General features: G+C 59.3%; 1 protein-coding gene and 1 long non-coding RNA gene across 4 annotated transcripts in view; one reads left to right on the forward strand and one right to left on the reverse strand.

Moving 5' to 3' along the window:
• arap3 (ArfGAP with RhoGAP domain, ankyrin repeat and PH domain 3) overlaps positions 1–10,470 on the forward strand; it is a 13,254-nt gene extending 2,784 nt beyond the window's left edge. For 2 of the 3 annotated variants that reach the window (XM_076016418.1, XM_076016419.1), the window contains exons 3-36: positions 1–558; positions 649–683; positions 1,153–1,235; positions 1,317–1,363; positions 1,471–1,650; positions 2,293–2,421; positions 2,523–2,592; positions 2,674–2,791; positions 3,364–3,548; positions 3,672–3,778; positions 3,852–4,051; positions 4,367–4,452; positions 4,597–4,779; positions 4,957–5,110; positions 5,199–5,303; positions 5,383–5,551; positions 5,683–5,785; positions 5,863–6,061; positions 6,144–6,207; positions 6,287–6,450; positions 6,659–6,871; positions 6,980–7,085; positions 7,374–7,521; positions 7,608–7,676; positions 7,764–7,838; positions 7,914–8,031; positions 8,121–8,249; positions 8,351–8,487; positions 8,567–8,649; positions 8,775–8,810; positions 8,989–9,052; positions 9,164–9,301; positions 9,501–9,539; positions 9,606–10,470. The exon at positions 1–558 is cut by the window's left edge and continues 114 nt beyond it. In XM_076016418.1, the coding sequence (XP_075872533.1) occupies positions 1–558; positions 649–683; positions 1,153–1,235; positions 1,317–1,363; positions 1,471–1,650; positions 2,293–2,421; positions 2,523–2,592; positions 2,674–2,791; positions 3,364–3,548; positions 3,672–3,778; positions 3,852–4,051; positions 4,367–4,452; positions 4,597–4,779; positions 4,957–5,110; positions 5,199–5,303; positions 5,383–5,551; positions 5,683–5,785; positions 5,863–6,061; positions 6,144–6,207; positions 6,287–6,450; positions 6,659–6,871; positions 6,980–7,085; positions 7,374–7,521; positions 7,608–7,676; positions 7,764–7,838; positions 7,914–8,031; positions 8,121–8,249; positions 8,351–8,487; positions 8,567–8,649; positions 8,775–8,810; positions 8,989–9,052; positions 9,164–9,301; positions 9,501–9,539; positions 9,606–10,163 (4,852 nt within the window). In that variant the 3' untranslated portion in view covers positions 10,164–10,470. The remainder of the gene's footprint in view (positions 559–648; positions 684–1,152; positions 1,236–1,316; positions 1,364–1,470; positions 1,651–2,292; positions 2,422–2,522; positions 2,593–2,673; positions 2,792–3,363; positions 3,549–3,671; positions 3,779–3,851; positions 4,052–4,366; positions 4,453–4,596; positions 4,780–4,956; positions 5,111–5,198; positions 5,304–5,382; positions 5,552–5,682; positions 5,786–5,862; positions 6,062–6,143; positions 6,208–6,286; positions 6,451–6,658; positions 6,872–6,979; positions 7,086–7,373; positions 7,522–7,607; positions 7,677–7,763; positions 7,839–7,913; positions 8,032–8,120; positions 8,250–8,350; positions 8,488–8,566; positions 8,650–8,774; positions 8,811–8,988; positions 9,053–9,163; positions 9,302–9,500; positions 9,540–9,605) is intronic. The other variant, XM_076016420.1, reaches the window with a different exon arrangement.
• On the reverse strand, positions 690–1,081 carry LOC142881993 (uncharacterized). Its single transcript, XR_012925724.1, has 3 exons — positions 1,030–1,081; positions 878–997; positions 690–795 (listed from the first exon to the last, which is right to left on the reverse strand). It is a non-coding gene; the product is annotated as an uncharacterized LOC142881993 (long non-coding RNA).
• Positions 10,471–10,536: the final 66 nt, after the last annotated feature.

A 10,536-nucleotide genomic window follows, 5' to 3' on the forward strand; every position in this document is an offset into this window, starting at 1 on the left:
CCTGCGATTGGTCACTCACATCACACAGGGGGTGGAGCCTGACGCTACCACCGCCTCTCCCCCTCCCCCGCCCCCTCACCGCGACCGCTGCCAATCAGTGACGGCGCTAGCCGTTAGCGTTAGCTTGGAGGCGCTGAGGAACCGGTCAGCGCCGGACCTGGGCGCCATGCTGGGCCCGGACAACAGGGCGGCACCGGAGAGACCAGTACCCCTACCCAGGACTGTCTTCCAGCGCCGCAGGACCTCCCCTCTGCAGGCCCCGCCCCCTCCCCGCAGGCTCTCCCAGGAGGCCACGCCCAGCCCACAAAGTGGGGGTGGGGCTGTCCCTCCAGTCCCTCCCAGGATGAGCCATGGCCCGTCCCTGCCTCCGCCCCCGCCCCCACCCCTGGCCCCGCCCCCTTCTGGGTCACCTGGCGGAGGAGGGGTAGAGGGGGGGTTGCAGATGGTCTCCAACGACCTCTACTGGGGGGCCTCTACTGGAGCCAGGGGGTACTGCAGCCAGCAGGTGGCTCCGCCCACTCCGCCCAGACAGCTGGACAGGAAACCCGAGAGGAACAGGTGAGGTCTACTGGGTGGTGGCGCCCCCTGGTGGCAGCCTCCTGCTGCAGGGTTCCTCACCTCTGTGTTTGTGTGTGTGTTGGTTTACAGCACTTTGAGTAACTTTTCCTCCGGGTCGACCAGAGGTGAGTCTGCCGCCCACTTCCTGTTTGACACCCACTTCCTGTTTGACAACTGTAACTACCACCCACTTCCTGATTGACCCCTCCTACCTGCCGCCCACTTCCTGTTTGAGCCCTCTGACCCACCACCCACTTCCTTTTTGACACCTCTAACCTGCCGCCCACTTCCTGTTTGACTCCCACTTCCTGTTTGACACCTCTAACCTGCTGCCCACTTCCTGTCTGACAACTGTAACTACCACCCACTTCCTGTTTGACCCGTCCCACCTGCCGGCCACTTCCTGTTTGACACCCACTTCCTGATTGACCCTTCCTACCTGCCGTCCACTTCCTGTTTGACTGCTGTAACTACCACCCACTTCCTGTTTGACCCTTCCTACCTGTTACCCACTTCCTGTTTGACTGCTGTAACGACAACCCACTTCCTGTTTGACCCGTCCCACCCACCGCCCACTTCCTGTCTGCCCCCCAGCCTCCACTGATGACCCTGAGGAGGAGATCAGCCCGTACTGTGAAACCGTCTTCCACAGCAGCAGGAGTCCTGCCCCCCACCAGGTGAGACCCCTCCCCACCGTGGCTCCGCCCATCTCAGGTCAGACCGCCACCTAACGTCTCTGTGTCCCCCCCACCCCGTAGGTGGAGCGGCAGAGGGGGGAGGAGGGGAAGGCAGCAGAGGATCATGGGTAAGTCAGTCAGCAGGTTCCACCTCAGCAGCAGCAGCAGTAATAGCACCCCCTTGTGGCAGTGCTCTCTGACCTCTGTGTGATGTAACGCCCCTCCCCTCCTGCAGGAGGCGCTCCGGGGACTCCCTAGGCTACAGCCTGCTGGGTGCAGAGGCTGCGGCTCACCGCTGCCCCCTGGAGGCCGAGGACGAGCTCACCATCTCGCCCTACGCCTGCTACGATGCCTCGCTGGGTGACAGAGCCCCGCCCATCATCAGCGGTTGGCTGGACAAGCTGTCTCCACAGGGGTGCGTTTGATTCGCCCACCTTCATCTCACCCGCTGGCGGGGTTTAGCACGTGCTAGCCAGAGACGGCTGGTTGGATGGCACCACTGGTCAGTCAGGGTTCAGGCTGGACATAGAGTTAGCGCTACATGCTAACGTGCTAATAAAGCGCTGTTACTTCTTGCATTTTTCTGCAAACTACACACACACACACACACACACATGTGACCACTGCTTCTTGAAGGAGGTGTTTGGACCTCAGACGAGTTGCTGGTTGAGAGTTCAACTCCAGAGGTTCTAGCAAGAACCTTCAGGCCTGCAGCAGATCTTCAGGTTCCTCCGGGGGTTAATGAGGAGGTTCCTCAGGGGGTTCCTCAAGTTGCTCTTCAGGTAGTTCCTCAGGAGCTTCCTCATGTCGTTCTTCAGGAGGTTCCTCAAAAGGTTTCTCAGGAGGTTCCTGAAGTTGTTATTCAGGTGGTTCCTCAGGAGGTTCCTCAAAAGGTTCCTGAGTAGCTTCCTCATGTCGTCCTTCAGGAGGTTCCTCAAAAGGTTCCTCAGGAGGTTCTTGAGGAAGCTCCTGGGAAAACCTCCTTGGGAGATGCCCAGGAGCTCCTGGAGGTCTTAGCTGATTGTTGACCGATGCTCCAGTGTTCCTTGTTCTTCAGGACTCCCAGGTCAGCGCTGACTCACCTGCTCAGTCTCCTCCTCTCTGCTCCTCTCTGCACCTCCTCCTCCTTCTTCCTGAGGAGCTGCCTCGTCTCCTTCCTCTCCCCCTTCTCTTGGTCCTCCACTCGGTGTGTCTTTTCTTCTTCTTCTTCTTCTTCTTCTCGTCTGCTCCGCCAGCCTGGTGTCCTCTCAGCGAGGACTCTGATTGGCTGTTGCTCTTGCCCTGCAGGAACTACGTCTTCCAGAAGCGCTTCGTCAAGTTCGACGGCAAGAACCTCATGTACTTTGGCAGCGACAAGGTGAGAAGACCTGTCAGAGCCCAGAGCACCTGCTGGAGCTGGAGGTCACATGGCCCTCTGACCTCTCCTGCCCTCCCCCAGGACGCCTACCCCAAGGGAGTGATCCCATTGGCTGCCATCCAGATGGCCCGCCCAGCCAAGGAGAACAAGTTTGAGGTCGTCACCAGCCAGAGGATCTTCGTCTTCAGGACCGATGAAGGTGATGATGATGATGGTGATGATGATGGTGATGATGATGGTGATGAAGGTGATGATGATGATGATGATGATGGTGATGATGATGATGATGGTGATGAAGGTGATGATGATGATGATGGTGATGAAGGTGATGATGATGGTGATGATGATGAAGGTGATAATGATGATGAAGGTCATGAAGTTGATGATGGTGATGATGAAGGTGATAATGATGATGAAGGTCATGAAGTTGATGATGGTGATGATGAAGGTGATGATGATGGTGATGGTGATGATGATGATGGTGGTGATTATGATGGTGATGATGAAGGTGATGATGATGATGATGATGATGATGGTGATGATGATGATGATGGTGATGATGATGAAGGTGATGATGAAGGTGATGAGGGTGATGATGAAGGTGATGAAGGTGATGAAGGTGATGATGATGATGATGATGGTGATGATGATGAAGGTGATGATGAAGGTGATGAGGGTGATGATGAAGGTGATGAAGGTGATGATGATGATGATGATGATGATGATGATGATGATGATGATGAAGATGATGAAGGTGATGGTCCTCTGCAGTGCTGCGGCGCCGCTGGCTGGTCACGCTTCAACAACACGTCCAGGACCAGCTGGCGTTTGGGCGGCGCCGCTTCGGTCCGGGTCGCCACTGCCAGAAGCACGGCGTCCTGGAGCTGAAGGGGGTCAAGTCCAAAGTCTATGCCGCCATCAACACCGAGCAGATCTGGATCTACAAAAACCAGCAGGTCAGTGTGACGGAGGCCAGGAGGACCTAAGGACCCCACAAGTCCCCTGAGGGCGACCCCGTTCACCCTCTAAACCAGACCGTGTGTGTGTGTGTGTGTGTGTGTGTGTGTGTGTGTGTGCAGTGCTTCAGGAACGGTATCGGCATCACTCTGATCGAGGCTCGTGGCTCGACCATCCGAGATTCCAAACACAAGACCTTTGACCTCATCACCCCCTACAGGATCTTCAGGTAGGTGTAGCGGGAGCCAATCAGAGCGTGCCAGGCTCAGCTGACCTGTGACCTGTTGACCTTTGACCCTCAGCTTTACGGCAGAGGGCGAGCGGGAGAAGCGGGAGTGGATGGAGGCCCTGCAGGAAGCCATCGCTGAGACGCTGTCCGACTACGAGGTGGCCGAGAAGGTCTGGTCCAACCGCTCCAACAGGACCTGCGCCGACTGCAAGGCCCCCAACCCAGACTGGGCCTCCATCAACCTGTGTGTGGTCATCTGCAAGAACTGCGCAGGTAGCACACACACACACACACAGAAAGAGAGACAGAGAGAGATACACACACACACACACACACACACACGCACACGCACGCACACACACACCAGCCAGATGATCTTCGTCTTCAGGACCGATGAAGGTGATGATGATGATGATGATGGTCATGAAGGTGACCACAGGCCTCTGGCACCGCCCACATGCCCAAATTTGGAGTCAGACCAACTGTAGTTTTTTGGTTCTCCTGCTGGAGCTTCATGAGCAGCAGACACAGTGTGTGTGTGTGTGTGTGTGTGTGTGTGTGTGTGTGTGTGTGTGTGTGTGTTTGCAGGGCAGCACCGAGGCCTAGGGACGATGGTGTCCAAGGTCCAGAGTCTGAAGTTGGACACCAGCGTGTGGAGCAACGAGATCGTCCAGGTGAGGTCCAGGAGAACCAGAACCAGAACCAGTCTGACGCCACCTAGTGGACCAGAGGACCATCACATGGTGTTTAGAGAGCTGCAGTTACAAATATAAGTGGTCATGTGTGTGTGTGTGTGTGTCTCTCTCTCGCTCTCTCAGCTCTTCATCATGCTGGGGAACGACCGGGCCAACGAGTTCTGGGCGGCCCGGCTGTGTCCGTCGGAGGAGCTGGACAGCGACGCCTCGCCAGAGCAGCGGAGGGACTTCATTACCCTGAAGTACCGAGTGGGACGCTACCGAGTCCAGCACCCCAGCATCAGCAGCCAGGAGGAGCTGCTCAAGGTCCTGACACCAGAACCATCACAGCAGCAGCAGCAGCAGTAGTAACAGTAGCAGCAGCAGCAGTAGTAACAGCAGCAGCAGTAACAGTAGCAGCAGTTACAGTAAGCAGCAACACACCCTTTCTCACCCCTCTCACTCTCTCTCTCCCTCTCTCTCCCTCTCTCGCCCTTCCTCCAGGTGCTTTGCTCGGCCGTCTCTGACCAGACGCTCCTGAAGACGGTGACCCGGATCTTCTCGGAGGCGGAGTCAGCTCGGCCCGCCGAGCGGCCCAACGGCTGCGGACAACACCACCACCACCACCACCACCTGCTGGACCACTGCAGCGCTGCAGGTCCCAGTCCAGCCGCAGGTCCCCAGTTGGCGTCCCTGTTCTCCCTCTAAACCAGCCCGTGTGTGTGTGTGTGTGTGTGTGCCCCCAGACCCTGGTGTGTACGATGAGATCATGCAGCCAGTTCTCCACTCTGGCTTCCTCTACAAGACCGCTGCCCACCACCGGGGGACGCTGTCCAGGAAGACCAGAGAAGGTGACTGCTGATTGGCTGCTGGCTGAGTCAGCTGACCAGCAGACTGACAGAGCCAGTGTGTCTGTGTGTGTGTCTACAGACTTCCAGAGGTTCTGGTGCTCGGTGGACCACTCGCTGCTGCTGTACGAGTCGGAGGGCTCGGCAGAACCGGTCCTGCGGATCAGCGCCCAGGACGTGGTGTGTGTGGGTGTCAGTCGGCCCGACAGCGCCACCAACAGCAGCAACAACAACAACGGCTTCATCAACAGGTCGGTCCCTGGGTTCTGGGTTCCTGTGGTCCAGGTTCCTGTGTTCTGGGCTCCTGTGAGCCGGGTTCCTGTTGTCCGGGTTCCTGTGGTCCTGGTCTCTCTGACAGTTCTGCTGGTTCTGTTCCTGGCAGGTTCCGCTACACCTTCGACCTGTACCTGTGCTCGGAGAAGCTGCACCACTTTGGCGTGGAGACGGCCGACGCCTTGCACAGCTGGACCCGATCCATCGGGAAGGTCCGGCTTGGTTCCTGAGTTAGCCCCTCCCCCATCCCTGACCTCCGACCTCTGACCTCTGACCTCTGACACCGCAGGCCGTGACACCGCTCAGCTGCCACTGCCTACTGACCCGGGAGTTTGAACGGGTGGGTCTGCTGCGGTACCGGGCCATGCTGGACCCGGGTCACTGGAAGGAGGCCTTCTTCGTCCTGCAGAGGTCCAACCTCTTCATCTGCCCGCGGACCGACGGCGCCGCCGAGGACATCATCAACCTCAACCGGCTGCAGGAGCTCAGTCAGTAACCACCCACCACCTCTTCTTCTGGGTCTGCCGGTTCTGGTTGGGTCCGGCTCACCCGTCAGTCTGTGTGTTGAAGGTGTCACCTCGGAGATGGAGAACCACGAGAAGAGGGACGTCCTGGTTCTGGTGGAGAAGGGAAGGTGAGACTGCAACCGACCCGACCCGAGCCGACCCGACCCGCTGCCGGTCCTCACGCTGCCCCTCTGTCTCCCCGCTCAGAACGCTCCACCTGCAGGGCTTGGCCCGGTCCGACTTCGACCTGTGGTATCGGGACATCCAGCAGGCGGCGGGCGGTCGAGGAAACACCCTGAGGGAGCAGCAGCTGAGCAGGAGCGACATCCCCATCATCGTGGACAGCTGCCTGGCCTTCATCACCCAGTACGGTAAGAACCCACCCGACCCGACCCACCCCAGCCCCACCCGTCCTGACCCACCCCACCTGTCCTGGCCCAACCCAGCCCCACCTGTCCTGGCCTTCATCACCCAGTACGGAAGGAACCCAACTGACCAGACCCACCCAATCCATCCCAACCCCACCCGACCTGACCCGTACTGGCCCCCACCCTCACACCTTCTGAGTGTGCTCCTTAGGTCTGGGCCATGAGGGTGTCTACAGGAAGAACGGGGCCAAGTCCAGGATCAAGGTCCTGATGGACGAGTTCCGCAGAGACGCCCGGAACGTGAAGCTGCGGATCGGAGAGCACTTCATCGAGGACGTGACCGACGTCCTCAAGCGGTTCTTCAGGGAGCTGGAGGACCCGGTCTTCATGGCCGAGCTGCACCCGCTGTGGCAGGATGCAGCCAGTGAGTCCAGCCCGCCTCCTGGTCTGGGCGAGCACACTTGCTGATCCGTCTGGTTCACCAGGGTTCACCCGGTTCTGGTTCACCTGGTTACTGTGTCCTCCTCCCTAGAGACCCCAGTGAGGAGCCAGAGGTTAGACCGCTACAAGGAGATCATCCGCAGCCTCCCCCGGGTCAACAGAACCACTCTGGCTGCCCTCATCAGCCACCTGTTCAGGTGAGTCACCTTGGAGGTTCCAGGTCCGGTTCCAGGTCAGTTCCAGATCCGCTTCAAGGTCACATTCAAAGACAGGTCCCAGGTCAGGTTCAAGGTCCAGTCACAGATCCGGTTCCAGGTCTGCTTCCAGGAGAAGTGGCTCCACAGTAGCACTGTAGCTGAGGGACCAATCCACCAGAACTAGGTTCTGCCGGGCCTTTGTCAAGGTCCCCAACAGGGGCCACTAAACCCAACTGAACCCTGCCTGATGGAGCCCAGTAGAAGATCCTGGTCCTGTGTCCCCCTCAGGATCCAGAAGTGTGCCGACCTGAACCAGATGTGCACTAAGAACCTGGCGCTGCTCTTCGCTCCCAGCCTCTTCCAGACCGACGGCAAGGGAGAGCACGAGGTGAAGATCATGGAGGACCTGATCGACCACTACCTCCATGTCTTTGATGTGAGCAGCACCTCAACCACCATCACCACCACCAGTGCTCCACTTCCTGTCTGGGCAGGAAGTGACGTTGACCGCTGTGATTTCAGATTGACGAGGAGCATCAGAGCCAGCTGGAGCTGGAGGTCAACCTCATCACCTCCTGGAAAGACACGCAGGTACCACAGCCAGCCTGCAGGGGGCGCCGTCCCACTGCTGGAGACTGCTGACCCACTCTGTGTGTGTGTGTGTGTGTGTGTGTGCAGCTGTCCCAGGCTGGGGACCTGATCATGGAGGTCTACCTGGAGATGAAGATCCCTGACTGCTGCGTCACTCTGAAGGTCCACCTCCACCTCCACGCACCACCACAGCCTGTGTGTGTTCACGCCGTGACCCCTGACCCCTGACCCCTGCAGGTGTCGCCCACCATGTGCGCCGAGGAGCTGACCAACCAGGTGCTGTTCATGAGGAACGTCCCGGCCGGAGACCGAGACATCTGGATGACCTTCGAGGCCGTGGAGGACGGAGAGCTGGGTGAGAGGGGGAGGGGCTGGGGGGAGGAGTCTGAGGGAGGTGGGAGGAGCCAGTTAGTGACCGCTGCTGCTGCTGCTGCTGTGTTGCAGAGCGGCCCCTGCACCCCAAGGAGAAGGTTCTGGAACAGGCCCTGCAGTGGTGCCACCTCAGGGAGCCCAGCTCTGCCTACCTGCTGGTCAAGAAGGTCCCCAGGGGGGAGGGGCTGAGCATCCTCACCTGTAGGTGGCGCTGCAGACACACCGACTCACTGACTGTCTGACCGTCTGCCCGCCTGCCCACCTGCCCACCTGTCCACCTGTCCACCTGTGTGTGTGTCCAGCCTACCAGAGTGACATCATCAAGGTGGGGCTGCTCAGGTGTCGTGAGGAGCCTCCCAAGCTGCTGCAGGGAACCCGCTTCCAGGAGAGGACCTTCCAGATCAAGGACCGCAAGCTGCTGCTGCTCAAGGACAAGAAGGTAGGTGGCTCCTGATTGGCTCCCTGGCCGAAGCCCCGCCCCCTGGCTGAAGCCCCCCCCCCGTGCTGTGCTCCTCCAGAGCATCAAGCCGGAGAAGGAGTGGCACCTCAAGTCCATGAAGATCTACATCGGCATCCGCAGGAAGCTCAAGGCCCCCAGCAGGTGACGCCTGTCAATCAGCAGGCCCCGCCCACTGAGGGAGGACGGGGGCGGAGACGGTGTTGTGGTGACAGCAGCTCTTTTCTCTCTCTCTCTCTCTCTCTCTCTCTCTCTGTCTCCCCCTGCAGGTGGGGCTTCACCGCCATGTCGGACAAGCACCAGCTGTAAGTACTGCACTACAGGGCGCCCCCTGCTGGGTGCAGGTGAGCACAACACCCAGCAGGGGGCGCCCCTGGAGCACAACATCAAGGTGCCATCGCTGCATGTTGCTGGGTGTCGCCCCCTGCTGGGTGTTGCTGGGTGTCGCCCCCTGCTGGCTGCCTGACTCTCTCCCTCCTGCAGGTTCCTGTGCTGCAGCCGTGAGGCCGAGCTGTGGGACTGGATCACCTGTTTGCTCTGCGCCCAGGTGCGACCCCCCGCTACCCACCCACCCTCAGCTCCGCCCACCTGAAGGCCCGCCCGCCTCACCCTATCCTCCCTCCCTGTCCCCCCCCCCCCCTCCCCAACCCCCCCTCAGAACCGTGACCCCGCCCCCCCGGTGCTGCGCCGCCACTCATCCTCCGACATCTCCAAGCAGAAGTTCGGCACCATGCCGCTGGTGCCCATCAGAGGGGACGAGAGCAACAGCAGCATGCTGTCGGCCAATCAGACGCTGGTGAGTGAGTGAGGCCACACCCCCCTCCCGCCCGAGAGTTAACGTCAAGGAAATACTCAAGTCAAAAAAAACCTCTGCTCTAGTGCAGCAACAAAGTGTCTGTACTCCCTGACCTCTGACCTCTGACCTCTGTGTGTGTGTGTGTGTGTGTGTGTGTGTGTGTGTGTGTGTGTGTGTTGCTGTCGTTGCTGTCCTGCAGAGGAAGCTGCACGACCGGAGGACCCTCTCCATGTACTTTGTAAGTATTGTGCCCCCTGCTGCCCCCTGCTGGTGGTTCTGCTGCTGACGCCGTCTTCTCCTGCAGCCCATGAAGGCAGCGCGGGACTCGGAGGAGCGCTGCGACTCCCCGGAGCTGCCGGAGCCGCTGTACGAGGAGGTGGGAGACTTCGGCCTGCAGGTGCTCCGCTCGCTCAGGACCAGCTTCCTGTCGCAGGAGGTCAACGACCTCCCGGGAGTCAACGACCTCCAGCGGCAGCAGCAGCAGCAGCACAGGCTGCTTCCTGTGAGAGGAGGCCAGGAGGAGGAGGTGGAGAGGAGGTGCAGCACGAAGAGTGGAGGAGGAGGGGAGGAGGTGGAGGAAGGGGAAGAGGAAGAGGAGGAGGAGGGGGACGGGGAGGAGGAGTCCGGCTGGCAGCCTGGGGGGAGGAGCCAGAGGAGGAGGAGGAGGAGGCGGAGGAAGAGGAGGCAGCTGCCGGGGGTCTGCACGCCATCGCAGGAGCTGCTCCTGCAGGAGCTGTCGTCTGCTTTCACCAAGAGGACTGAGGAGGAGGAGCAGGAGGAGCAGGAGGAGCAGGAGGAGCAGCAGAAGAAGGAGGAGGAGGAGGAGGAGGAGCAGCAGGAGGAGCAGCCGTATGATGTCTGAGTCTCCATCAGGAATTAAAGGACTTCCTGTTTCTGATTGGACCGCCCACCCTGTCTGAGAGGCTGTGATTGGCCGGGAGGTCATGTGACCGGTGACATCATCATCATAGTATTTTAATCTGAAGTCATTTAGAAGAACTACTGTATTTTGTAAATCCTGCACAGTCTATTAACACTGTGTGTGTGTGTGTGTGTGTGTGTGTGTGTGTGTGTGTGTGTGTGTGTGTGTGTGCTGCCAGTGTGTCCGATGAAACTGGTGCGAACCGGTTTTGATGGAGACTTGCTGCCGAGTTGCCGCGTTAACTTATTTCATTAAACTCAACGTTGTGGCGTTTCAAAGCTGTGACAGGAAGTGACAGGAAGTGACAGGAAGT

This window comes from Nelusetta ayraudi, unplaced genomic scaffold, assembly GCF_046127955.1.
Source record: "Nelusetta ayraudi isolate G7.1 ecotype Tasmania unplaced genomic scaffold, CSIRO-AGI_Nayr_v1 ptg000227l, whole genome shotgun sequence".
Taxonomy (NCBI): domain Eukaryota; kingdom Metazoa; phylum Chordata; class Actinopteri; order Tetraodontiformes; family Monacanthidae; genus Nelusetta; species Nelusetta ayraudi.